The sequence below is a fragment of the Oncorhynchus gorbuscha genome, linkage group LG02 (genome assembly GCF_021184085.1).
Source record: "Oncorhynchus gorbuscha isolate QuinsamMale2020 ecotype Even-year linkage group LG02, OgorEven_v1.0, whole genome shotgun sequence".
NCBI classification, from domain to species: Eukaryota; Metazoa; Chordata; class Actinopteri; order Salmoniformes; family Salmonidae; genus Oncorhynchus; species Oncorhynchus gorbuscha.
In genome coordinates, this window is record NC_060174.1 from 68,549,851 (window position 1) to 68,576,984 (window position 27,134).

Below are 27,134 nucleotides of genomic sequence, written 5' to 3' on the forward strand. Positions count from 1 at the left end.
AAGTATAGTTTTTCATCTTTAATGTGTTATTTTTTTTTTTTTTTTTTTTTGCTGGCAGGTAATCTGGTGCCGGACTTCATGGAACTGCACTTGGGAGCAGTTCTGTTGTGGGTCCTGGTGTTGGACTGCTGTGGTTGGGCTGAGACTGGTATCCTCTACCGGGTCCAGGAGGAGCAGCCCCCCCAGCACGCTGATTGGCAGCCTGGCATCAGACCAGGGCCTGCCAGACTCTGGTCACTTGTACAAGCTAGAGGTGGGCTCTCCGTACCTGCGAGTGGATGGGAAGACAGGGGACATCTTCACCACAGAGATCCCCATAGACAGGGAGACATTGAGGGACTGCCGCAGTATTGTCAGGGGCAAGCCCTGCTTCCTGGAGTTTGAAGTGTCCGTCACAGACCTAATCCACAACCAGAGCCCCAGGCTCATTGAGGGCCGCATCGAGGTCCAGGACATCAACGACAACACGCCGCAGTTTCCCTCCCCCGTGCTCACTATCTCTGTCCCAGAAAACACCCACTTGGGAGCTCTGTTCTCCATTCCCCTGGCCACAGACAGGGACTCGGAGAGGAACGGGGTGGCCGACTACGCCCTCACCGCTGGGCCAGACGCGGTGACGCTCTTCGGCCTGCAGGTGGCGGAAGACAGGGGGGAGAAGCTACCCCAGCTCATCGTCCTGGGCAGTCTGGACCGGGAGCTCAAGGACTCGTACGACCTGACAATCAAAGCTGTGGACGGAGGTAACCCCCAGCGCTATAGCAGTGCCTTGCTGAGAGTGGTGGTTGCTGATGCTAACGACAATGCTCCGAAGTTTGAGAAGGCTACGTACGAGGCAGAGGTTTCAGAAAACAGCCCTGTGGGACACTCTATTTTGCAGGTAAAACATTATTTTAATATTGCAGAGTGATCAAGGTGTTGTGTACGCTACCATATAGATTGGATACAACTTTGACTGTGAGAAGACTAAGTGTTTTATATCCACAACTCATTAGGGTCCAACATGCGGTGCTGGGTTTCTAGGTTTTTACCATGATGAAATGCCTGAATGAAGTTACTGAATTTGCAATTTCACAGTGTAGTCTTATTGAACTGCTGCCAGAAGCAGCAAAGCTTAGCCAATTTATTGAACGTTTTTTAAACAATTAGCCCACTCAATAAAGTTTCTTCCCGAGCGGGTATTTTGGTTGACAGTTTCTAAGTCAAATGAACCCTCAGTGTACATTTATTTTCATTACACATGTGTCTCTCTGAAGATAGGATGGTGTGTTTTCATATTATTGCAAGATATGTTTATAATATGCACATTTAGACTCCCTTGCTTATCGCCCTCTTGCTGTAAACTAACTTCAATGACATTTGGGCTGTAAACCTAAACCCCTTACCCATACCTCCATATGCTAACATAATCCCTGAATTCCTACCCTGATTCCAACCTCTAACCTAATCCCTTGTCTCTGATTGCAGGTGAAAGCCAATGACTCTGACATGGGCCCCAATGGAGAGATAGAATACACACTACACCAGGCATTAGACCCAGTGCCAAAACTCCTGCGAATTGATCGCTCCACTGGCATCATCTATGTCAAAGGGCCCTTGGATCGGGAAGAAATCAGCGATTTGACATTCTACGTAGTGGCCAGGGACAAAGGTCCCCAACCCAAAAGCTCCAAGACCTTTGTGACAATCCAGGTGACTGACCAGAACGACAATTCCCCTGCTGTGGAGATCCGTGGGATCGGCCTGGTGACCCACAGTGACGGGGTGGCCAACATATCAGAGGACATGCCAGTGGGCACGGCGGTGGCCCTTGTCCAGGTGTCTGACAGGGATGAGGGGGAGAATGCAGTGGTCACCTGTGTGGTGGCGGGGGACGTGCCGTTCCAGCTGCGCCCGGCCAGTGACTCGTCCACTAACAAGAGGAAGTATTTTCTGCAGACTACAACCCCCTTGGACTATGAGAGGGTCAGGGAATACCGTGTGGAGATTGTGGCTGTTGACTCTGGCAACCCAGCTCTTTCTAGTACTAACTCATTGAAGGTGCAGGTGACTGATGTTAATGACAACTCCCCAGTGTTTTCCCCAAACCTGTTTGAGGTTGCCTTTGCAGAGGAGAACCAGCCAGGGGACAAGGTTGTGGACGTGGTTGCCACGGACGCTGATAGCGGAACTAACGCCGAGCTGGTCTACAGCATCGTAGCAGACACATCTACCAGGGGCCTGTTTGAGATTGACCCCGATTCAGGGGAGGTGAGGGCACGGAGCTCACTGGACAGAGAGCATAAAGAACGCTATGAGTTCCGGGTCACTGCGTCTGATAAAGGTTCGCCCAGTCACAGAGGAACAGCCACGGTCGTGGTCAAGGTGCTGGACCGCAATGACAACGACCCCAAGTTCATGCTAAGTGGCTACAGCTTCTCTGTTCTGGAGAACATGCCCCCACTCAGCGCCGTTGGCATGGTGACTGTGCTGGACATGGACCAGGGAGAGAATGCCAGAGTGCAGCTCTCTGTGGAGCCAGACGTAGGGAAGTTTGTGATTCAGAATGGAACAGGAACCATCCTGTCCAGCATCTCCTTTGACCGGGAGAAGGAGAGCAGCTACACCTTCCGTCTGAAGGCCGTAGACGGGGGAGAGCCTCCCAGGTCCTCCTATGTAGGCGTTACCATCAATGTCCTGGATGAAAACGACAATGATCCTGTGGTCACCAAGCCCTCCAACTCCTCCTTCAGACTCCTGTCCCCTCTAGCTGCCCCAGAAAGCCGTGTGGAGCTAGTGGAGGCTGAAGACCTGGACACTGGGCCCAATGCAGAGCTGGTCTTCAGCATCACTGGAGGAAACCCTTATGACCTCTTCAGCATCTCCTCCACTACTGGGGAGATCACCCTGGCCAAGGAGCTGACCCGGAAACATGGTGGGCTCCATCGCCTGGTGGTGAGGGTGAGTGATGCGGGCAAACCTGCACGCCACGCCACTGCCATGGTGCACATCTACGTCAATGAGACCATTGCTAATGTCACCCTGGTGGAAGCACTGGTGGGACACAGTCTCTACACCCCTCTGGAGACAGACATTGCTGGTGACCCTGACTACGGCCTGGCGGCCCAGCGCAGTAACATTGTGTATGGAAGCCTGGCGGGAGTGGCAGGCGTTGTCATGGTGATCGTAGTGGTGGTGTTTATCCGCCACCGCATTCAGCGGGAGACGAAGAGCGGCTACCAGGCTGGCAAGAAGGAGACCAAGGACCTTTACGCCCCTAAGCAGGGGCCAAAGAATGGCAAAGGCAAGCGGGGAAGGAAAGGAAAGCCCTCCAAGTCCCCCAAGCCCTTGGGAGAGGAGGAGGAGGTCAGTCTTCAGAAGAGTCTCAAGTTCAACCTGGATGGGGTCAACGACAGCCCCAGGATCCACCTGCCCCTGACATATCCCCCAGGCAGCCCTGACCTTGGCAGACACTACCGCTCCAACTCTCCCCTACCATCCATCCAGCTGCAGGCCCAGTCTCCGTCGGCCTCCCAGAAGCACCAGGCAGTCCAGGACCTCCCTGCAACCAACACCTTCGTAGGGACTGGAGGAGATGACAATTCAACAGGCTCAGACCAGTACTCGGATTATAGCTACAAGGCCAGCCAGCCAAAGTACAACAGCAAGCAGGTAAGAGCCAGAGCTTTGAAAGCAAAACAATAACTTGTTTAAATTGCCTGTGACAAAGGTAGGAGGTGGTGTGTTATTAGTGGAGTGGCTGTGATATTTAAGGCTATGGATGGGGGCCATTAACGTTGGAAATTCCACCCCAAAAACAATCAAGCAGCCGTTTCAGAATGCTATTGGCTACCTGCTTTTCATCGCCTGATTTAAACACACAATGAGTAACTAAAAAAGGCTTTAGTAATTAGGAAAACTTCCATCCACTTGGAGGGAGAAAGGGCACATGGGAGTAATAAGAAACTGCTTTTGGTCTCCTCTTTTACCGGGGTGGAGACGAGTCTCCTTCCCCTTCTCCCCCCGACTTCCCCCTCTTCCCATGGGTTTATTAATCTAGCTGGTGAAAGGAGGAGGTGAGGTAGAGTGCAAGGTTCATGTCTGAGTGACTTACTCTTACACTTCTGCTTGACCTCACGCCCTGTGGTCCATACAGGTCACATGCTCTTATCTTCTCACTCCACTTCACTTGGCTTGGCTCTGACCCTTCTACCATTGCCATGGAAACAGAAATATTAATAGGCTCAGAGAGGATTAGAATGCAAAAATAAATTAGGGAGAGTATGTCTGTATGTCTCTGTGCATATATGCGTGCTTGCTTGAATGACTGATTGTGTGCCCGTGTGTGTGTGTATCTACAAGTGTCTATTAGCTTAACCTGACCTGCGCGGTACAATATGTTCATGAAATTATCCTATTATTCAAGGAAAATGTGTGACTGGGCTCTGAATATGTGTGGGACACTTTGAGGATAAGGAAGCTTATCTCCAGAACCCAGTCAGTCACCACTGGTTGGCTAGTGGCTGGTGGGTAATTTCAACAGATGTTGCCTGACAGCCTGGACAATTGCGAGCCCCTGTGGGTTCAGAGAGTCAGTAGTGTGTACAGTCACCACTGTCTCAGTGATGGACAGCATATACGAGCAAAGTGACAATGAACTGTAGCCCTGCAGTGGGTTTGCATGTTTGGGTCTATGTGAGTAAGTCTGTGTTTCCAGGTGGGCTTTGTGCTTGGGTTGTATTTGAGGACATACATGTCTAATCTAGCTATATGCTACTGCTGGTGTCTGTGCTGTGTGCACCTGTGCATCAAGCTAGCCTCCTCACCTCTCTCTGTTTGCGTTTCTCTGCATGAGTGTGTAAAGTGTTTAAAAACATGTGTGAATTGATGGAAAGGTGCCGCAAAAACACGGACAGATGTTAAAACTCATGTGACATACCTCAGCAGATGTTACCTCATGTATGGCATCCCCTCTCACATCAGGAAGAACAGATTGACCAAAATAAATAATAAAGTTGCTGCCTATTGGAGTGACAGATGTGGAGTGGAGAGCTTACTCTAGTCAACCATGCTGGTCTAAACAATGATTCACATTTTCAGTGGGGATGTGCTCAGGTGTCTGTGACTAGAACTGAGCTTCTCAATGATTCTTGGCAGTGCTGAATGTAAACACACTGGTGCTACCATTCACTGTTCACTGTCAGCACATAGTCATATCTCTGGCAGTTTCACCTCTTTTCTTTTTAGACCTAGCTCCAATAACTGGATGTGGGAGGGTGTTTCTCAATATGCATACTACCATGCTCTGAGCATGAAAATTGGAGCACGGGAGTGTCGTAGTATGTCCAAATCAAGGTACAGTATGCGAAACGCAGCACGGCTAGCACTTCTCTAATGCGTACTCCGTTTCTACATATTTTGCAGCATGCATCAATTCAAGCTTCAACAGAAAGTATGCACAGAAAAATTACGCAACCAAGTAAAAAAGGCCGGACATTATTTGAGCTGAAGTGAGAGACTTCGGAATGAAATGTTGCCTATTCACATCTCATATGATGCCTGACACATTATCTTGATACCTGCCTACAATAGCTATGGACTTGTGTAAATTGCAAGCCCATAGTAAGTCAATAGGGCTAACTGACTAGCTACTACTGTTAGCTAGCCAAATAGCCACAAAGAATTATTAGCTAGCTAGCTACCCATGAAGAATCTGCCCATTCATTTTAGGTCCTGTTTGCCTGTTAAACTATATTAGCTACATTAGTTAGCTACATTATTATGATTCACATATAGCTGGCTGATAGTGAAACTTTTGCTTTGTGTATATCTTGTTTAGTCTCTATTGCGATTGTCCTGGCTGGAAGAAGGTTCAGTGAATGGGTAAGTCCATAGTAAATCAATAGGGCTAGCTAGCTAGCCACTAAGAATTGGCAGCTAGCTACCCGCAAATAATGTACATCTAACTTGCATAACATACGTTTTAGGTAATTTGTGACGGTTTAACTAGCTGGCTAGCTAGATTATTACGATTCACATAGAGCTAGCAGATAATTATGGAGTAAAATATTTGCTTTGTGATATGTTGTTTTCTCCCTATTGTTGCCATTGTCCTGGCTGGAAGAAGGTTCAGTGAATGGGGAGATGCAGCGAGAGTGTGAGTGCTTTACAAATGTAATGTTTTATGCATTCTCCACACTCTTATCCTCACAAGAACGTACTCAAGAGAACATCCTTGGAGAATGCACTTACAGCATGAGAATGTGGAGCAGGGTAGTATGCATATTGAAAAACACCGGTAGTGCACAAAACATTGGGAACGTAGACTGACCAGGTGAAAGCTATCATCCCTTATTGATGTTACTTGTTAAATCCACTTCAATCAATGTAGATGAAGGGGAGGAGACAGGTTAAAGAGGGATTTTGAAGCCTTAAGATAATTGAGACAGTTTCCCGTGTGTATGAGGAATGGTCCACCACCCAAAGGACATCCAGCCAACTTGACACACCTGTGGGAAGCATTGGAGTCAACATGGGCAAGCATCTCTGTGGAACGCTTCCAGCACTGTGTAGAGTCCATGCCCTGACAAATTGAGGCTGTTCTGAGGGCAAAAGGGGGTGCAACTCAATATTAGGAAGGTATTCTTAATGTTTGTACAATCAGTGATCAAGTAAACAACCACTTAATTTCCCAGTGGCGTGATCTGGTCTGGACAGAGCTGTATGAAGCCTATGGCTATGTCCCCAATCCAAAGGCAGCTGCCTGATGCCTACCTGCCTCACCTACCTTTGTAGGTAGCACTTTTCCAGTAGGCAACTGCTGATTGGGATGGGATTCTAAGGCAGCATCCGCTAGACATTTAGTTACATTGTAGCCACTGTAGCACCGTGAGCAACTAGTGCTAGCAATTCAGTGAACAACTATCCCAAAATGGAAATATCTGACACAAATTAAAAAGTAAACAAGTTACAAAATGTATCTCCTCAGTGCCAGTTCATGAATTAAGTTGACACCAACCAGAATACTTAGCCTACAGTATAGGGTCCTCCTCTAGCATATTGCTTGGTCTGCAGCTCCATCTTTGTGGAATGTGGACATGACAGGTAAGCTTGCATGCATGATACAAACTACAGTTTTTTGAGATAGCTAAGCTATTTTACTGACTGTTTAAGAATGATTAATAGCCAGAATAGTAGTGTTTCACTGTGAAGCTATTACTGCGTTAGCGCTGCTAATGTTTTATTCTAATGAGTAGGCTTGCATTGTGATTCCTAAACTGTCACACCCGCACATATTGTTAAATGACTCTGATCTCAAGAACATGATTTTATATTTGTTGATAACTAATATTGAAAGGTGATATGATGCAATCTAACTGGATTAGAAAGCTACTTCATCCGAATGTTAGCTAAATGCATTGGATACCCCAAAAATACCCCCAAAATATAAAGGATAACATGTCCAATATAATTATATAAATGCATATCAAACATGAATATACAGTGCATTTGGAAAGTGTTCAGACCTCTTGACTTTTTCCACCTTTTGTTAGATTACAGCCTTATTGGAACATTGATTAAATTGTTTTTTCCCCCTCACCAATCTACAAAACATACCCCATAATAACAAAGCAAAAACTGTTTCTTAGAAATGCTTGCAAATATATTACTAATAAAAAACTGAAGTATCACATTTACATAAGTTTTCAGACCCTTTACTCGGTACTTTGTTGAAGCACCTTTGGCAGCGATTACAGCCTCGAGTCTTCTTGGGTACGATACCACAAAGCTTGACACACCTGTATTTGGGGAGTTTCTTCTTCTCTGCAGATCCTCACAAGCTCTGTCAGGTTGGATGGGGACCGTCGCTGCACATTCGGAGCCTTGTCCCGAAGCCACTCCTGCATTGTCATGGCTGTGTGCTTCGGGTCGTTGTCCTGTTGGAAGGTGAACCGTCGCCCCAGTCTGAGTTCCTGAGTGCTCTGGTTCAGGTTTTCATCAAGGATCCCTATACTTTGCTCTATTCATCTTTCCCTCGATCCTGACTAGTCTCCCAGTCCCTGCTGCTGAAAAACATCCCCACAGCATTGTGCTGCAACCACCATGCTTCACTGTAGGGATGGTGCCAGGTTTCCTCCAGACGTGGCGCTTGGCATTCAGGCCAAAGAGTTCAATCTTGGTTTCATCAGACCAGACAATGTTGTTTCTCATGGTCTGAGAGTCTTTAGGTGCCTTTTGACAAACTCCAAGCGGGCTGTCGTTCCTTTTACTGATGAGTGGCTTCCATCTGGCCACTCTACCATAAAGGCCTGATTGGTGGAGTGCTGCAGAGCTGGTTTTCCTTCTGGAAGGTTCTCCCATCTCCACAGAGGAACTCTGGAGCTTTGTCAGAGTGACTGTCATGTTCTTGGTCACCTCCCTGACCAAGGCCCTTCTGCACTGATTGCTCAGTTTGGCCAGGAGGCCAGCTCTAGGAAGAGTCTTGCGGTTCAAAACTTTTTCTGTTTTTAAGAATGATGGAGTTAAATGTGTTCTTGGGACCTTCAATGCTTCAGAAATGTTTTGGTACTCTTCCCCAGATCTGTCCCTCCAACACGATCCTGTCTCAGAGCTCTACGCACAATTCCTTCGACCTCATGGCTTGGTTTTTGCTCTGACATGCATTGTCAACTGTGGGGACCTTATATAGACAGGTGTGTGCCTTTCCAAATCATGTCCAATCAATTGAATTTACCCCAGGTAAACCCCAATCAAGTTAAATGTGAACAGTGTAACGTAAACAGGATGCACCTGAGCTCAATTTCAATTCTCATAGTAAAGAGTCTGAATACTTATGTAAATAAAGTATATCTGTTTAATGTTTAATACATTTGGAAAATTTTCAAAATACTTATTTTCACTTTGTCATTATTAAGTATCGTGTGTAGATTGATGAGGTTTTTTATTTATTTAATCAGTTTTAGAATAAGTTTGTAACGTAAAGAAAATATGTAAAAAGTACTTTCCGAATGCACAGTATATTCAATTAAATGAATGCAGCATTGTAATATTATTGATGTCTTTCTCTTGCAGAGGATTAGTCAGATGAACTGCAGTCACCAGATGCCCAAGACTCCAAACATGTGGAGACATCAGCACTTGTCATTTTCAATAAATGTTAACATTTGCATTGGTTTTCCTGTATCTGTGCATGAGTCCTTAAAACACATGCCATTGTACAAAAGAAGCAATTCCCAAGTGAGGGACATCAATGAGATGAACTTCCAACATACATAAGCTTGTTCAATACATGAGGGCACATTTTGTCATAACAACCATAGGTTTTTGTTTTTATAGACAGGCCAGGAGTTTACAGGTTTTTTTGTTTTTATAGACAGACGAGGAGTTTAAAGGTTTTTGTTCCCTAGCCCTTCACTAACCTATGTCAACTAATTGTGGTCTACATTGGAAACTTGCACACGGTGCATACCCCTGGGACAGAAAATCACATCTGTATTTTAGAATGAGCTTCAAAAGTTACAATTTCCTGACAAATCTGCATGCTAAACCATAACATGGGTGAATCTATTTATCTCTAACATTGTGATGGTGCACACTCCTGAATAAAATCCTGGAATATGGTGATTATACTGTTTGCTGAGAGCTTCCCAACAAATTATTTACATCTGTAGGGTGTCAGGGCGGGATGTCCTTCAAACCCGGAACAAGCAGAGACGAGGGGGGAGAAATGAACCTCACTGCTCAAATATCAGTGCTGGTTCAAGTTGCTGAAGCAACTACCGTTATTAATGTGCAATAGTTTTGTTAACAGTTTTGCATATTTTTAAGCTTGATCAAGTTGTTTACACTAAGAGTAGAATAACTTAGCCTCTAGTGTAAACTAGTAACACCAACCCAATGGGGCAACAAAATAGGGGAAGGGAAAGTGACGAGAGAAAGTTAGCTAACGTTAGGTAAACAGACACTGTATGCAGCTTGCTAGCAAAACAGAGTCATCAACGGAATGCACAAATGATTTGGCTAACAAGCCGAGTTTGAACAGAACACAGCTGGCTGCATTTCCTATCGTTTTCATCAGATGTTGTTAATAAAATGTCTTATCTCCAAACAAGTCCAGAAACGTTTTCTCCTGCCAAGCCATTGCAATGTGGTGCCCACTTTAGTCCCTGAAAACAGATGGGAAAACATTATTTGCTGCATGTCTTCAGCTGGCTAGAAAGTTCACCAATTCATTATTTAAAAACTGTCTGGGTCTTCACAATTGACGCAATGCTCAATCTATGATTAGGCTTAGTTAGTTTACATGTTCACCTCTAAACAACCGATAAACAGGACGAAATCGACTACTAGCTAGCTATCGCTTCCGGCGTGTTGGCAATGGGCTGATAAACACCAGTTGATAAACATCATATGAAAGTGATCTGTTGATCATTTTAACAACATGTTGATGTTAAATAAACATTATACTTACATTAAGATATTGCTTTTTCTTCTGAGAAATGTTTTCCTAAGTGGGGACAACATTTGGGGAATTTTGGGATGCTGCCTTCAAAATCACCCCAATGAAGGCACCTTAGAAGGCAGCATTATAAGTTACTTTAGGATTGGTACATGCCAATTTTGATGTCCTGCCTAGAAATTCTGCCTCAAAGGGCAGCATTCTTGTCGATTGGGACACAACCTATACAGCTTACGTGTGTTTGTGTAAGTGATTGAGCTTGACGTTAAAGGCAAGGTGGGGTCACGAGGTTGGGTTCAGGGATGCATTTATAGGTTTTCCCAACGGGTTCTCCCTCACTCCGAATGTGTGAAATTACATGATGGTTGCCGGGGAGACCATTAGCTTACATTGAGCCCAGTGTTGATAATTAGCCCATTCAGGCCAAAGATCGGACACCTTTTTACATAGCATTTTAATGATGTGTCCCTCCTCCTTAGGAGAGAAAGAACCAGTGTGAGAGATATTAGCACACAGTGAAAGATCAAGGGAAAGGCCTTCCCAGTTCATTTTTAAGTGGGCGTGATGAGCGCTTGTGAAGCCGTAAATCTGTACTTAAATTAAATCCACACAATTAAAATGCCTTATTAGTCAGAGATAGCTGAGTGTTGTCCCCCTGTGGGGCTCCGCCTTCATCTCGGCACTGCAATGGGCAGCTAGCTAACTCCATCTCCAGCCAACCTGAAGGATTCTCACACAGGATTCAGGGCTAGCCTTAATTAACCCTACTTCATTGTTCAACTGGCCATACACTGGATGAACTCTAGGCATCCCTGTGAGCTGGGATTAACCCAATTTGGGTTCGCTATCTGAGAGGTGCAGAGATGCATTTCAGGGGGCGAGGCCACAAGCAGAATCTCCTCATCTCCACAGATGGTTTACAACACGGTCATGCCTAATACTCTGTTTCTTGCTGTCTTCCTGAGACCTCAGAAATCCTCAGATCAGAGCACATCCATGATGTATTTAATTGCAGTCGTTCTCTCACTCTCTTCTGCTCCCTCGCTTATTCTCTCTGTTTTTCTCTCCTCTAACTATTTCTCTCTTGATCCATCCATCTGGAAGTCACCCTTATCAGACACATAGTCACACACCCACACTCAGACACATGGTGCAGATTCATCTTCTACTATCTGATTCAGAACACTCCAGACACTTCCCACTCACATCCTCTGTAGCAGAACTTAGTCAGGGAACAACGTAGAATTAGGAGGAAGTATTTGGTAGCAGACGAAGACCCGCCTTCACCCTGAGGGGAACAACAGCAATTATCTGCAAATATTTTGTTCGTAGATACTGGAGAGACATGTCCCACTGAGGGAAATCCACCATGTAATGACTAATTCTAATACACCTGGAGCTACAGCAAGCCTCCCACTGGGGTGATAGAGTCAACACAGTGAGGACAAGGAAGACAGCCGAGAAGCAAACAACTTCAATTAGCACCCTGGCTCTAATGAAAGTGGGGGTCTTTGAACCAGGACAAAGGGATTGATTTCATTGGCATAGGATTTTTAGACAGAGTAGTCTAGGTTTGCCATCTGAGATTGCCTGGCCTGGCCTTGCATTAAGGGATTAGCAAGTGTGCAACCTCTCTGAGATGGACTTGTCTGGGCTGGGTGGACTCAGACGGTATGTTGGGTGTGAATGGTGAGAATGTAAAGTGAAATCACAGTGCACTCTGCGCTGCCGCTGTGTTGAAGTGGGCAATTTAAAGCTAACTTTCCCTTGATTACCTGTTAAAAGAGATTACAGCTGGAGACCAAGTGAGACACTCGGGGCACATTCAATCCAAACCAAACCCACAGGCTAGCTAGAGCAAACCTACAGATGGGTTGCCATATAACATATACAGTGGGGCAAAAAAGTATTTAGTCAGCCGCCAATTGTGCAAGTTCTCCCACTTAAAAAGATGAGAGAGGCCTGTAATTTCCATCATAGGTACACTTCAACTATAACAGACAAAATTTGAAAAAAAATCCAGAAAATCACATTGTAGGATTTTTTATGAATTTATTTGCAAATTATGGTGGAAAATAAGTATTTGGTCAATAACAAAAGTTTATCTCAATACTTAGTTATATACCCTTTGTTGGCAATGACTGAGGTCAAACGTGTTCTGTAAGTCTTCACAAGGTTTTCACACACTGTTTCTGGTATTTTGGCCCATTCCTCCATGCAGATCTCCTCTAGAGCAGTGATGTTTTGGGGCTGTTGCTGGGCAACACAGACTTTCAACTCCCTCCAAAGATTTTCTATGGGGTTGAGATCTGGAGACTGGCTAGGCCACTCCAGGACCTTGAAATGCTTCTTACGAAGCCACTCTTCCTCCTTGTTTGGGATCATTGTCATGCTGAAAGACCCGGCCACGTTTCATCTTCAATGCCCTTGCTGATGGAAGGAGGTTTTCACTCAAATTCTCACGATACATGGCCCCATTCTTTCCTTTACACGGATCAATCGTCCTGGTCCTTTTGCAGAAAAACAGCCCCAAAGCATGATGTTTCCACCCCCATGCTTCACAGTAGGTATGGTGTTCTTTGTCCTCCAAACACGACGAGTTGAGTTTTTACCAAAAAGTTATATTTTGGTTTCATCTGACCATATGACATTCTCCCAATCTTCTTCTGGATCATCCAAATGCTCTCTAGCAAACTTCAGACGGGCCTGGACATGTACTGGCTTAAGCAGGCGGACACGTCTGGCACTGCAGGATTTGAGTCCCTGGCGGCGTAGTGTGTTACTGATGGTAGGCTTTGTAACTTTGGCCCCAGCTCTCTGCAGGTCATTCACTAGGTCCCCCCGTGTGTTTCTGGGATTTTTGCTCACCGTTCTTGTGATCATTTTGACCCCACGGGGTGAGATCTTGCATGGAGCCCCTGATCGAGGGAGATTATCAGTGGTCTTGTATGTCTTCCATTTCCTAATAATTGCTCCCACCGTTGATTTCTTCAAACCAAGCTGCTTACCTATCGCAGATTCAGTCTTCCCAGCCTGGTGCAGGTCTACAATTTTGTTTGACAGCTCTTTGGTCTTGGCCATAGTGGAGTTTGGAGTGTGACTGTTTGAGGTTGTGGACAGGTGTCTTTTATACTGATAACAAGTTCAAACAGGTGCCATTAATACAGGTAATGAGTGGAGGACAGAGGAGCCTCTTAAAGAAGAAGTTACAGGTCTGTGAGAGCCAGAAATATTGCTTGTTTGTAGGTGACCAAATACTTATTTTCCACCATAATTTGCAAATAAATGCATAAAAAATCCTACAATGTGATTTTCTGGATTTCTTTTCTCATTTTGTCTGTCATAGTTGAAGTGTACCTATGATGAAAATTAGAGGCCTCTCTCATCTTTTTAAGTGGGAGAACTTGCACAATTGGTGGCTGACTAAATACTGTTTTGCCCCACAATATGGCACCTGTACACAGAAAAACACGATTCTGGCAATACCACTAATGTATTCATATCTGTGACGCAATGGAATTATTTTCCCCCAACCATAACCTCTGTTGATTTTATCAAATTACCTGACTTGCTTGTTGATGCAATTGGGAAATAATATTAGAAAGCGACACTCCCAGCATCTGAACCCAATGGAAAGCTGAGCCTTTGGTTCCCTGTGTTCTCTGCTCACATCTCTGCAGACAAAGATGCTTTCTGCAGGCTGCCCATGGTCAGATTCCCACTTTTATGTAAACATTTAATGAGAAGCTCCTTTAGGTAAAGCTGTGTGGAGGCTCAGCTCCCTGATGGCATTGCCTTTAGCTCAGATATTTTATCACCACACATCCCAGCCTCCTTACCTTCTGCCAGGCAGATTAGTGCTTTTATCAATAAGCAGCTTACCGCCAAAGCGTCCCTCAATAATGTGCCATGGTATTTTCTCTCCTGCTGCTATAACTCTGAGGCTCCTCTTTCTTCCCCAGTTTCCTCTGTCTTCCCCTCTCTCTCTCTTGCACTCTCTCCTCTCTCTCACTTTCCCACTTTCTCTCTAACTCTGACTATTGTTAACTATCCTCTCATCTGTAAGTGTGAGCAGTGTGAAATCTCCCTGTGTGTAGTTAAGCAGGGTTTGGCTAATTGTAAAAAGATTGTCGTTTTCTGAATGCCAAATCACTATCATGTTTATTTATAGGGTGGCGCACAATTGGCCCAGCGTCATCCGAGTTTGGCCAGGGTAGGCCATCATTGTAAATAAGAAGTTGTTCTTAACTGACTTACCTAGTTGAATAAAGGTTAAATAAAAACATTAAATAAAAAATGTAGTCAAGGTAATCGCTCCCGCCTATCCAGTGTGGGACTTGATTAAGATAAAAACCCAGACTAGGCTGTCACTAACCAAGCATTGGGATGGTCAAACCAATGGAAATGTACACAGAGAGAGAGAGAATATTATCTACTTCACTTGCTTTGGAAATGTTAACATACGTTTCCCATGCCAATAAAGCCCCTTGAATCGAAATGAATTGAGATAGTCTACAGGTCAGATAAGGAACCCAGACAGAGCCTGGGAGAGACACTAGGAGAACAGCAGCAGATTCATCAACATACAACAGACCCATAACCCCATTAGAGGTCCTGTATAGAGCACGAAAAAATACATTAGGAAAGTGTACACCTTTAATGCTACTTAGCCACAGAGGTGCTCAGTTACACAGATTCAATCAAGTTTATTTATTTAATTGTAGATTAAAATGTCATGTTTTGCATAATACCCACGTCAGCCAAAGGCCACATTTCATTGGAAATCTTTAGACCCAATAGATATTTATCTGTTCTGCTGTGGTTACACGAGGCTCATTTCGATAGTATGATAATTCCAATTTACAATTTACACAATGTTTCAGTAGGTTAACAGAGACATGGATGTCAGCAATACTTGTTGTGAAGTTGATTTTATCGGTAACCGTTATGCACTGATTCATTTTTTCATGTGTTTACGGTGTTTCTATCTCTGAATGTTTAAGATGGCACCGGAGCAGAAGGCAGACGGCAGACTTTATGTGCCCCCAACCGATTGTGTTTTTTTGTTTGTTTATCTGCGTTGTTGTACCTTCTTTTTGACCAAAAATAACTTCTAGACATCAAGACTGCGATTACTCACCACCGACTAGCAGAATCCTTTTTCTTCTTTCACTACTCTGATAAGCCCGAGGCGGATGATATATGGCTCCCTGGTGAACAAGCCCCGACCCCAGTGATCTGCGTGAAGAGGAGACGGAGAAAGAGAGGCCGGAGAGCGGGCTACCTTCTGTGAAGTCGGAGGCCATCCAATAAACCCCCACTTCCCTCAATTCTACTAGTAAACATGCAATCTTCGGACAATAAAATGGATGAGTTACTGGGAAGATTAACTACAAACGGGATATTAAAAACTGTAACATCTTATGCTTCACGGAGTCATGACTGAAAGACGACAATATCAACATACAGCTGACTGGCTATACAATTTACCTTTAGGATAGAACAGCGGCGTCTGGTAAGATAAGGGGCGGCGGTCTATGTATTTTTGTAAATAATATATATATGCCATTTAGCAGACGCTTTTATCCAAAGCGACTTACAGTCATGTGTGCATACATTCTACATATGGTTCCTTTGCTGTTGTTCTGGATTTGATTTGCATTTTTTGCACCAAAGTATGTTCATCTCTAGGAGACAGATGGCGTCTCCTTCCTGAGCGGTATGGCGGCTGCGTGGTCCCATTGTCATGCCGTGGCCTTAGTTATCTTTGTTTTCTTTATTATTTTGGTTAGGTCAGGGTGTGACATGGGGGATTTATATGTTTTGTATGGTCTAGGGGTTTTGTATGTTTATGGGGTTGTGTTCTAGTCTAGGTGTTTATTGAAGTCTATGGTTGCCTAGATTGGTTCTCAATTAGAGGCAGGTGTTTATCGTTGTCTCTGATTGGGAACCATATTTAGGCAGCCATGTTCTTTGGGTATTTGGTTGGTGTTTGTCTTCTGTCTTTGTGTCATTGCACCAGATAGGACTGTTTCGGTTTTCACATTTGTTGTTTTGTATTTTGTAGTGTTCTCGGTTATCGTCTATATTAAAGATGTTGAACACTAACCACGCTGCATTTTGGTCCTCCTCTCCTTCAGAGGAAGAAAACCGTTACAGAATCACCCACCAAAACAGGACCAAGCAGCGTGGTGACAGAAAGCGGCAGGAGGAACAGCGCAATCAGGACTATTGGACTTGGGAGGAGATACTGGATGGAGATGGACTCTGGACGCAGCTGGGGGAATATTGCCGCCCAAAGGCAGAGCTGGAGGCAACCAAAGCGGAGAGGCGGCGGTTTGAAGAGGCAGCACGAAAGCAGGGCTGGAAGCCCGAGAGTCAGCCCCAAAAATGTATTGGGGGAGGCACACAGGGAGTATGGCGAAGCCAGGTAGGAGACCTGCGCCAACTTCTTGTGCTTGCCGGAGAGCGAGAGGGACCGGGCAGGCACCGTGTTATGCTGTGTAGCGCATGGTGTCTCCAGTGAGGGTGCATAGCCCAGTGCGGTACATACCAGCTCCTCGTATCGGCCGGTCTAGAGTGGGCATCGAGCCAGGTAAGGTTGGGCAGGCTCGGTGCTCAAGACCTCCAGTGCACCTGCACGGTCCGGTCTATCCAGTGTCACCTACACGCACCAGCCCTCCGGTGGCAGCCCCCCGCACCAGGCTTCCTGTGCGTTTCCAGAGCCCAGTACTCCCTGTTTCTCCTCCCCGGCCCAGTACCAACAGTGCCGGCCCACGTACCAGGCCTACAGAGCATTGCGCCTCGCCTGTCCAGAGCTGCTAGAGTCTCCCGCCTGTCCAGAGCTGCCAGAGTCTCCCGCCTGTTCAGAGCTGCCAGAGTCTCCCGCCTGTCCAGAGCTGCCAGAGTCTGTACTGAGCCGCCAGAGCCGCCAGTCTGCAAGGAGCCGCCAGAGCTGCCAGTCTGCAAGGACCTGCCAGAGCCGCCAATCTGCAAGGATGGCAGGGTAGCCTGGTGGTTAGATTGTTGGACTAATAACTGAAAGGTTGCAATTTCAAATGCCCGAGCTGACAAGGTACAAATCTGTCATTCCGCCCCTGAACAAGCAGTTAACCCACTGTTCCTAGGCCGTCATTGAAAATAATGTTTTAACCGACTTGCCTAGTTAAATAAAGGTAAAATAAATTAAAAATTTTAAAAAGGAGCCGCCAGATCTGCCAGAGCCGCCAGTCAGCCAGGATCCTCCAGAGCCGCCATTCAGACAGGATCCGCCAGAGACGCCATTCAGCCAGGATCCGCCAAAGCCGTCAGTCAGCCAGAAGCCGCCAGAGCCGTCAGTCCGGAGGAGTTTGTTTAGTGGAGTGGGGCCCTTTAGTAGGGTTGCCAATCCTAGGTCAGCGGCGAGGGTCGCTGTTCCTAGGAAGAGACTAAAGCGGACAAAGACTATGGTGGAGTGGGGTCCATGTCCCGCGCCAGAGCCGCCACCGTGGACAGACGCCCACCCAGACCCTCCCCTATGGATTTAGGTGTGCGGCAGGGAGTCCGCACCTGCACCTTTGGGGGGGGGGCTGTCACCCCCGGTCTTAGTTTTCTTTATTATTTTGGTTCGGTCAGGGTGTGACATGGGAGATTTATGTGTTTTTGCCTGGTCTAGGGGTTTTGTATGTTCATGGGGTGTTTCTAGTCTAGGTGTTTATGGAAGTCTATGGTTGCCTAGATTGGGTCTCAATTGGAGGCAGGTGTTTATCGTTGTCTCTGATTGGGAACCATATTTAGGCAGCCATGTTCTTTGGGTATTTGGTGTTTGTCTTCTGTCTTTGTGTCATTGCACCACATCGGACTGTTTCAGTTTTCACATTTGTTGTTTTGTATTTTGCAGTGTCCTCGGGTATCGTCTATGTTGAACACTAACCACGCTGCATTTTGGTCCTCCTCTCCTTCAGCGGAAGAAAACCGTTACACCCGCATGCTATTTGGAAATTGCTCCCAAGGAAGAACCAGACTTGTGGAGGTATACAAATTGGCTGATTTCTTTTGATTTTCCCATGATGTCAAGTAAAGAGGCAGTGAGTTTGAAGGTAGGCTTTGAAATACGTCAGGTACACCTCCAATTGACTCAAATTATGTCAATTAGCCTGTCAGAAGCTTCTGAAGCCATGACATCATTTTCTGGAATTTTACAAGCTGTTTAAAGGCACGGTCAACTTAGTGTATGTAAACTTCTGACCCACTGGAATTGTGATACAGTGAAATAATTTGTCTGTAAACAATTGATGGAAAAATGACTTATGTTATGCACAAAGTAGATGTCCTAACCGACTTGCCAAAACTATATTTCGTTAACAAGGAATTTGTGGAGTGGTTGAAAAACAAGTTTTAATGACTTCTACCTAAGTGTATGGTTTTTTTTTACTGCTGCTCTTTAATTACTTGTTGCTTTTATCTCTTATTCTTATCCGTGTTTTTTGAAACTGCACTTTTGGTTAGGGGCTCGTATGTAAGCATTTCGGTGTAAGGTCTACACCTGTTCTATTCTGCACATGTGACTAATACAATTTGGTTTGACTTGATTTAAAGTTGATGACATGTTCTTCATTAAGGCTGATTGTCTTACGTGAGGTCTAGGCTTTATAAGGTTTATATTGTTACTGTAGTAAAACATGTATCCAAGAAAAAGTCTCAAACATTTCCCAACATAAAAATTTCATGACATGAATAATGTAGAACAGAATGGAGTATAAATAGTGTATTGTGTGCCTGTCCTGAAGTTTATCCCACTAAACTGCACACAGTATCCCCTCTAGCACCTCCTCTATAGCATCATTTCTAGGGAACACTGTAAGTGAAGTTCTGCACACTTAAAAGTGTTCTACCTGAAACCAAAAAGGGTTCTCGTATGGGGACATTCGAAGAACCCTTTTGTGATTAGTGCAATTGTAACGGCTGTCATGGGTTGAAGAAGGTGAGAACCAAGGTGCAGCGTGGTACTTGTTCATCTTTTATTATGAATTGAACACTGAATGGGAAAAGCAACAAAAGAGAATGACCGAAACAGTTTTGTCTGGTACAGAATACAAAAACAGAGAACTACCCACAACCCAGTGGGAAAACAGGCTGCCTAAGTATGGTTCTCAATTAGAGACAACGATTGACAGCTGCCTCTGATTGGGAACCATACCAGGCCAAACACAGAAATCTAACACACAGAACAAAACATAGAATGCTCACGCCCTGACCAAACTAAAATAGAGAGATAAAGGAACTAAGGTCAGGACATGACAGCAATGCTGATTACGTTTTTATGCGTTTGACCCAAATCTTTAATAAGAGGCCGACGTGTTTAGAGAGTGGGAATTTCTTAAATCCAAAATAAAGTCACAGCTGATTCCCTCGACTTGGCCGTCAATTATTGTTTCCTAGTGTATTGCTGTGGGTAATAATCCACTTTTCAAAATCCCCTAAAAGCCCTGGAAAAAAACACTCTGAAATAAGTTATTGCATAATTCCATTTCCCCTGCTGACCAACGCTAGCTGACATGAGAAGTGATCATTACTCTCTGTGTCTTCACCACACTAGAGACCAAGGATATTAGAATATTTCATGAATATTGAACCCTGCTGGCTCTTGGGTTGCTCCAAAAAGATGTTCACTGCTGTTTCATGTTGGCACTGTAGAAGAACATGGCTTAATTGCATAAATCTCTGAAAATGGGATGAGGGAAGAACTCAGCATCTATGACAATGGGAATTGTTCTGATGGCTCGGCCTGCCAGTATCAGAGTTATACACAGCTTTGTTGAACTCAATATGTTCCAGCATAACAGATGAAAAGAAGCCTTGGAATAAATGAAGACTAAACCTTGCATTCTCAGCTTTAATGGCCTATGTGACCAGGCTTTTAATTGTGTTTTTTAGTCAAAAGGAGAGTTTATTGTGCATACTGAATAGTTCTCTGAGCCATGTTAATGTACTGCGATCTCTTTAGGTTTACGATGCAGGACTGTGGATCTGAATGTAGTTAATGGTTTAGCCTATGGCGAAAAATAATGATCAGCTCATGCTGATGTTGGCCTGTAGAGCATGCAGGTGTCATCAGGGTGTTTCAACTCTTTCCTTATGAACCTTTTGAAGATAACTGTCTATTGATTAATTGGTATGCAGCAGAATTATGATTTTTATTGGGGAATACTGATTTACTGTAGGTGTGATAGATAGTACCTGAAATCTTTAACATTTCTCAATGTTAAAGATTTTCCCCAATGTTAGTACTTTTGTGTTATTAATATATTCCTTCTGTCCACCAAATGGAGCACTTTCCACTGTATTGACATTCCAAACCATTGGCTGCTCAGAAGTTTGTGCTTTTCCTTTTTCTTAGAAGAGATTTGTGCGTCAGTGAACCGAAGCCTACTCAGAGATTATTATTTTCATAGTAGTTTTACAAGATTATCTCCAACATTAAGGGTGTTTAAAAACAGAGTTGGTGTGGGTTTGTGTATGTGAGAGAGGTGGACGAAGCACCAGTGATAATTATCTGTCTAAAAGCACTTGTCCGAAATTCCAATTAAAGTGCTTTAAAACAAGCGAGAAATGTTGATCAATTATATGTCAGGCGATAAGGAGGTTAAGTGAGTGAATGGGAGAGAGAGGCATGAGAGGGGTATAATTTGCCATAGTGTCTTTGTGTGTTGGTGGTGAAATACTCCCCCTCTCCCACTGTAGGACTAGCTCTAGACTGCAGGAGGCTGACCACTATGGAAGACCCAACCATGAGACATCACAGACACATAACCTCTGATAATACTCATACTATAAATCATAATAAAAATACTACCGTAGTTGTTTACTTTCTCAGCAGATGTCTTTATCAAGAGTGGCTGGATAACATATCTCTGGGTTTTTCATATTACACAGTTGAGTGCATTCCGCCAGGGCCGGTTCCAGGCATAAGCGACATAAGCAGTCGCTTAGGGCCCCCGGCCACTAGGGGCCCCAGTCCCCCAAAAATTATAAATTAGGATATACTTTATAGATTTTTAGGTACTCAGTCAGGGTCTCAACTTACTATTTTGAGTAAGAATAGTAGAATAGCTCAGGGGCCCTGACCTCCAGTGGGCACCATTTGCTTTTGTTAGTCATTCTCACTCATATATCATATTAACATTGCGTAAGTCATTGCAAAATGGAAGGATTGCAGGGAATTAGCTGTAAAACGTTAAACATTTTTTTTTATCTCTGCCCCATGGCAAAATTAGTAGAATGGCAAGAGGCATTTTTCTCTCCACCGTCAAGAAGGGTGCCACAAAAAATGATTTTCCGTGAGGTGGGGGATCCCAACCAAATCTCGCTTAGGGCCCCCAAATGCTTGAGCCGGCCCTGCACTCCACAGACAATTAAGGTTAATTACCCTCGCTGAAGAATACACAGCAGTGTCCCCAACTGGGGATTAAACCTGCAGCCCACAGGTCATAAGTCTGCTTGCCACTACTCAATGCTTCCTGAGCCATGTAAGGTTTTTCTTTCTGCTTTGAAAGAGAGGTTTTCACTGAGGAGGCAGACTGCACCATTCATTACATGGAGGTGGTCGCAGTGGACACACAGCCAATAAATGAGTTTGTCCAATTCTGCCTGCGATGCATCCAGGAGTGCTACATCAGCGTCCACTCTGCTCCCGGACCAGGGATACACACAGGGAGGAGGGGTCCAGGGGTGCAATGGGCAAGCACAACTGCTGTGTTTTTCCAGCATATTAGCTACCGCTTCACCAAATCAAAATGTCCACTCATCCTCTCCAACCGCCGTTGTAAGAATTAATATGATTATATGAATGTACTTTGTTAACCTAGCACATAACACACTCCATTATGATAATTCTGCAAATGATCTCTTTACATTTGTATTCTAAATAAGATTTCAATAGCATTAACATCCTTTCATCTATTAGCTGTAGAGTGTCTTATACAGACTAGGGCTTTATACATGGAACGAGGCTAAACAGACTAGGGCTTTATACATGGAACGAGGCTAAACAGACTAGGGCTTCATACATGGAACGAGGCTAAACAGACTATGGCTTTATACATGGAACGAGGCTAAACAGACTAGGGCTTTATACATGGATCGAGGCTAAACAGACTAGGGCTTTATACATGGATCGAGGCTAAACAGACTATGGCTTTATACATGGATCGAGGCTAAACAGACTAGGGCTTTATACATGGATCGAGGCTAAACAGACTAGGGCTTTATACATGGATCGAGGCTAAACAGACTAGGGCTTTATACATGGATCGAGGCTAAACAGACTAGGGCTTTATACATGGATCGAGGCTAAACAGACTAGGGCTTTATACATGGATCGAGGCTAAACAGACTAGGGCTTTATACATGGAACGAGGCTAAACAGACTAGGGCTTTATACATGGATCGAGGCTAAACAGACTAGGGCTTTACACATGGATCGAGGCTAAACAGACTAGTGCTTTATACATGGATCGAGGCTAAACAGACTAGGGCTTTATACATGGATCGAGGATAAACAGACAAGGGCTTTATACATGGAACGAGTTGGCAGAAGGATGAGTGGGGGATGTGGGTGGTGGGGGGATGGGTGAATGAAGTGGGGGTGGAGGGTGGATGTAGGGGGGGTCATGGGGAAGGCCCTGTCCTCGCTCTTATGAAGGAGAAGCAAACCGATCTGACAGTGACAAATGAACCATCTCCTCTCCCCCCAGCCTCATCCCTCTCAAACTCCCCCATATCACCCTTACACTCTTTCTTTCTTTCTTTCTTTCTTTCTTTCTTTCTTTCTTTCTTTCTTTCTTTTCCTCTCCCTCCCTCAGTCCCCTCCTGCCTTACATCCACCTGTCCTACATCTTGCTCACATTCTCCCTGGTCTTTCCTTGCTGTCTAAGCACAGGAAGCTATTACCATAGAAAAGGTCTCTGTGCATAATAATATTTTGTTGACGTTAATTTCTGCACAAAAAAAAGCTTATGATTCAAGCTTGCCTAATATCAGAGCCACTAATACGACATTTAAATACCATAGACTGCCTAGGGATGTATCAACATTTTTATTGCTTTTGAACAGTATGGTCACAGTCTAGTGTTATTTAACTGAAGTGATGATGAAGCGATACACTGAGTGTACAAAACATTAGGAACACCTGCTCATGATGTAGACTGACTAGGTAAATCCAGGTGAAAGCTATGATCCCTTATTGGTGTGTAGGGGAGAAGACCGGTAAAAACAATTTTTTAAGGCTTGAGGCAAATGTGTGCCATTCAGAGGGTGAATGGGCAAGACAAAAGATTGCAGTGCCTTTGAACGGGGTATGGTAGTAGGTGCCAGGCGCACCGGTTTGAGTATGTCAAGAACTGGAACTCGGCTAGCTTTTTCACACTCAACAGTTTCCCTTGTGAATCAAGAATGGTCAACCACCCTGGACATCCAGCCAACTTCACACAACTGTGGGAAACATTGGAGTCAACATGGGCCAACATCCCTGTGGAACACTTTTGACACCTTGAAGAGTCCATGCACCGTCGAATGAAATCTATTCTGAGGGCAAACAGGGATGCAATTCAATATTAGGAAGGTGTTCCTAATGTTTTGTACACACAGTGGTTTGTTGAGCTTTAATCATCATCCTGCTTCTCTAATATACTTTCTTTGCATGAGTGTTTAAATGGGATGCCAGGCAAAGATAATTCATTGCTTGGCTTCCTATGTTGTTGTTATTTCCCCAGTCCTGTTTAAAGGTCAACCGATTAATCGACATGGCCGATTAATTAGGGCAGATTTCAAGTTTTCATAACAATTGGTAATCGGCTTTTTTTTGGACGCCGATTATGGCCGATTACATTGAATCGTGGCAGGCTGACCACCTGTTACGCGAGTGCAGCATCAAAAGGACCTTGTGGCTGCAACGAGCCAAGGTAAGTTGCTAGCTAGCATTAAACGTATCTTATAAAAAACAATCTTCACATAATCACTAGTTAACTACACATGGTTGATGATATTACTAGGTTAACTAGCTTGTTCTGGGTTGCATATAATCAATGCGGTGCCTGTTAATTTATCATCGAATCACAGCCTACTTCAACTTCGCCAAATGGGTGATGATTTAATAAAAGCACAATCGTTGCAGTAATGTACCTAGCCATGAACATCAATGCCTTTCTTAAAATCAATACATAAGTATATATTTTTAAACCTACATATGTAGTTAAAATAAATTAATGTTAGCAGGCAATATTAACTAAGAATATTGTGTCACTTCTCTTGCGTTCAGTGCAAGCAGAGTCAGGGTATATGCAGCAGTTTAGTCCGCCTGGCTCGTTGCGAGCTGTTGAAAGGCCATTTATTCCTAACAAAGACAGTAATTAATTTGCCATAATTTTACAAAATTATGACATAACATTAAAGGTTATGCAATGTAACAGTAATATTTAGACTTAGGGTTGCCACCCGTTCTTTAAAATACGGAACGGTTCCATATTTCACTGAAAGAATAGTTTCCGGATTTTACCATATTAATGACCAAAGGCATCTATTTCTGTGTGTTTATTATATTATAATTAAGTATATGATTTGATGTTTGATAGAGCAGTCTGACTGAGCGGTGGTAGGCAGCAGCAGGCTCATAAGCATTCATGCAAACAGCAGCTCTTAGCCATGCTTAAAGCACAGCACTGTTTATGACTTCAAGCCTATAAACTCCCGAGTTTAGGCTGGCAATACTACAGTGCCTATAAGAACATCCAATAGTCAAAAGGTATATGCAATACAAGTGGTATAGAGAGACAGTCCTATAATAACTACAACCTAAAACTTCTTACTTGGGAATATTGAAGACTGGTTAAAGGAACCACCAGCTTTTATATGTTCTCATGTTCTGAGCAAGGAACTTAAACGTTAGCTTTTTTACATGGTACATATTGCAATTTTACTTTCTTCTCCAATACTGTGTTTTTGCATTATTTAAATTTCTTTAAATTTTTTATTTTACCTTTATTTAACCAGGCAAGTCAGTTAAGAACACATTCTTATTTTCAATAACGGCCTGGGAACAGTGGGTTAACTGCCTGTTCAGGGGCAGAACGACAGATTTGTACCTTGTCAGCTTGGGGGTTTGAACTTGCAACCTTCCGGTCACTCGTCCAACGCTCTAACCACTAGGCTACGCTGCCGAAATTGTACACATTTCATTATTTATTTGAGAGTAAATTGATTTTATTTGTGTATTGTATTAAGTTCAAATAAGTGTTAATTTTTCATTCAGTACTGTTGTAATTGTCATTTATTGCATTTTTTTGCCTATATATATATATATATATATATATAAATTAATCGGTATCAGCTTTTTTTTTTTGGGGGGGGTCCTCCAATAATCGGTATCGGCGTTGAAAAATCATAATCGGTCGACCTCTAGTCCTGTAATTCTATGTATTGGACTGAAACCTGATAAGAGAGACAGAGGAGCAAAGCCACCCTGATACCCTTCCCAGACCCATCATGTCCATGCTAATACAGTAGCCCCACTCTGCTGAAGACTACCCATTGTTATTCACTAGTAAGAGGACTATAAAAGGCAATACTCAACATTAACAACACAGTAGAGCAGTTACGGTACAGCCTGCACAAAGCCTACACAGCCCACAGGCAACTGACAGTATATTATATTGCAAATTTTAGGGCCTATACAGCAGTAGTACACAGTGCAGTCCATACAAGATGAATGCAAATCTATCAGAATCGCCAGAGAAAATATTGAATATATAAAGAAATTGGAATAGAAATTGTGTATATAAATCAACATATGGTCAAGACCACATCGATTATACAGACGGATTCAGACAAATATGTAGCTTTATCAGCCCATTTCCTCTCTGCTGGCACACTATGGAGTGCCATTAAGAGAATGGTCCGCTGTGAGTAATGGGAGGCATGATAAATAACACAAAGATCACACAAGTATTGTTAATCAATTTTGGGGCAATTTAGCATTGCACAAATGTCTTATTGCAGGGCTGATACATTATTTTGTTCATACCTAAGAAGTAGAAAATAAACCATATTTGCTTCCTACTTTCTACATTGCACAGTCAATATTGCACAGCGCTAAATTGATTTATTTCTTGTGTTTTTAGTATTTGCAATTTGCAACCGTTTCCATATAAACCAACATTATATTGACATGCCTACCGATTTAGACAATCTGATTGTATCTCTCGCCTATCCTTTTTTGATAAATGTCAACGTAAACAAAGCACTCCCGCGGGATTTCTTTTCTCGCAACAAAATTATTATCAGAACTGCAGGAGCTCTCCCCGGGACGGATTGTCTCTGATTTACAGCCATATGAAATGGCACCTGGGATTTGACAAGTATTATATGAAGCAGCCAATCCCCTTTGGAGATTTCCACTGAGCCGCAACATTTGTCTGCTATTGTTCTACTGATAGAATTATGCCCTTCCGGGTGACCCGTGTCATTGTGTGATAAAGCTAATTATTATCCACGGAGATGATTGTCGCCCTCTGTTGATACATGACTGGAGGCCTCATTATGCTGTTTAGCTGTTGGCACAAAAATTGTGTTACAAGTCAACAGGGTTCATATCGCTCATTCATACAGATCACAGGACGGTTCAATTGTCGTTTTTCACCTTGGCAGAGTTTCACCCTGGGTTTAG

General features: G+C 43.9%; 1 protein-coding gene across 1 annotated transcript in view; it reads left to right on the forward strand.

Annotated features, from left to right (window-relative positions):
• LOC123990581 (protocadherin-1-like) overlaps positions 1 to 27,134 on the forward strand; it is a 123,423-nt gene that overhangs the window by 37,687 nt on the left and 58,602 nt on the right. Inside the window, 3 exon segments of the mRNA XM_046291203.1 lie at positions 59 to 177; positions 179 to 877; positions 1,465 to 3,648. Of these exon segments, the coding sequence (XP_046147159.1) occupies positions 59 to 177; positions 179 to 877; positions 1,465 to 3,648 (3,002 nt within the window).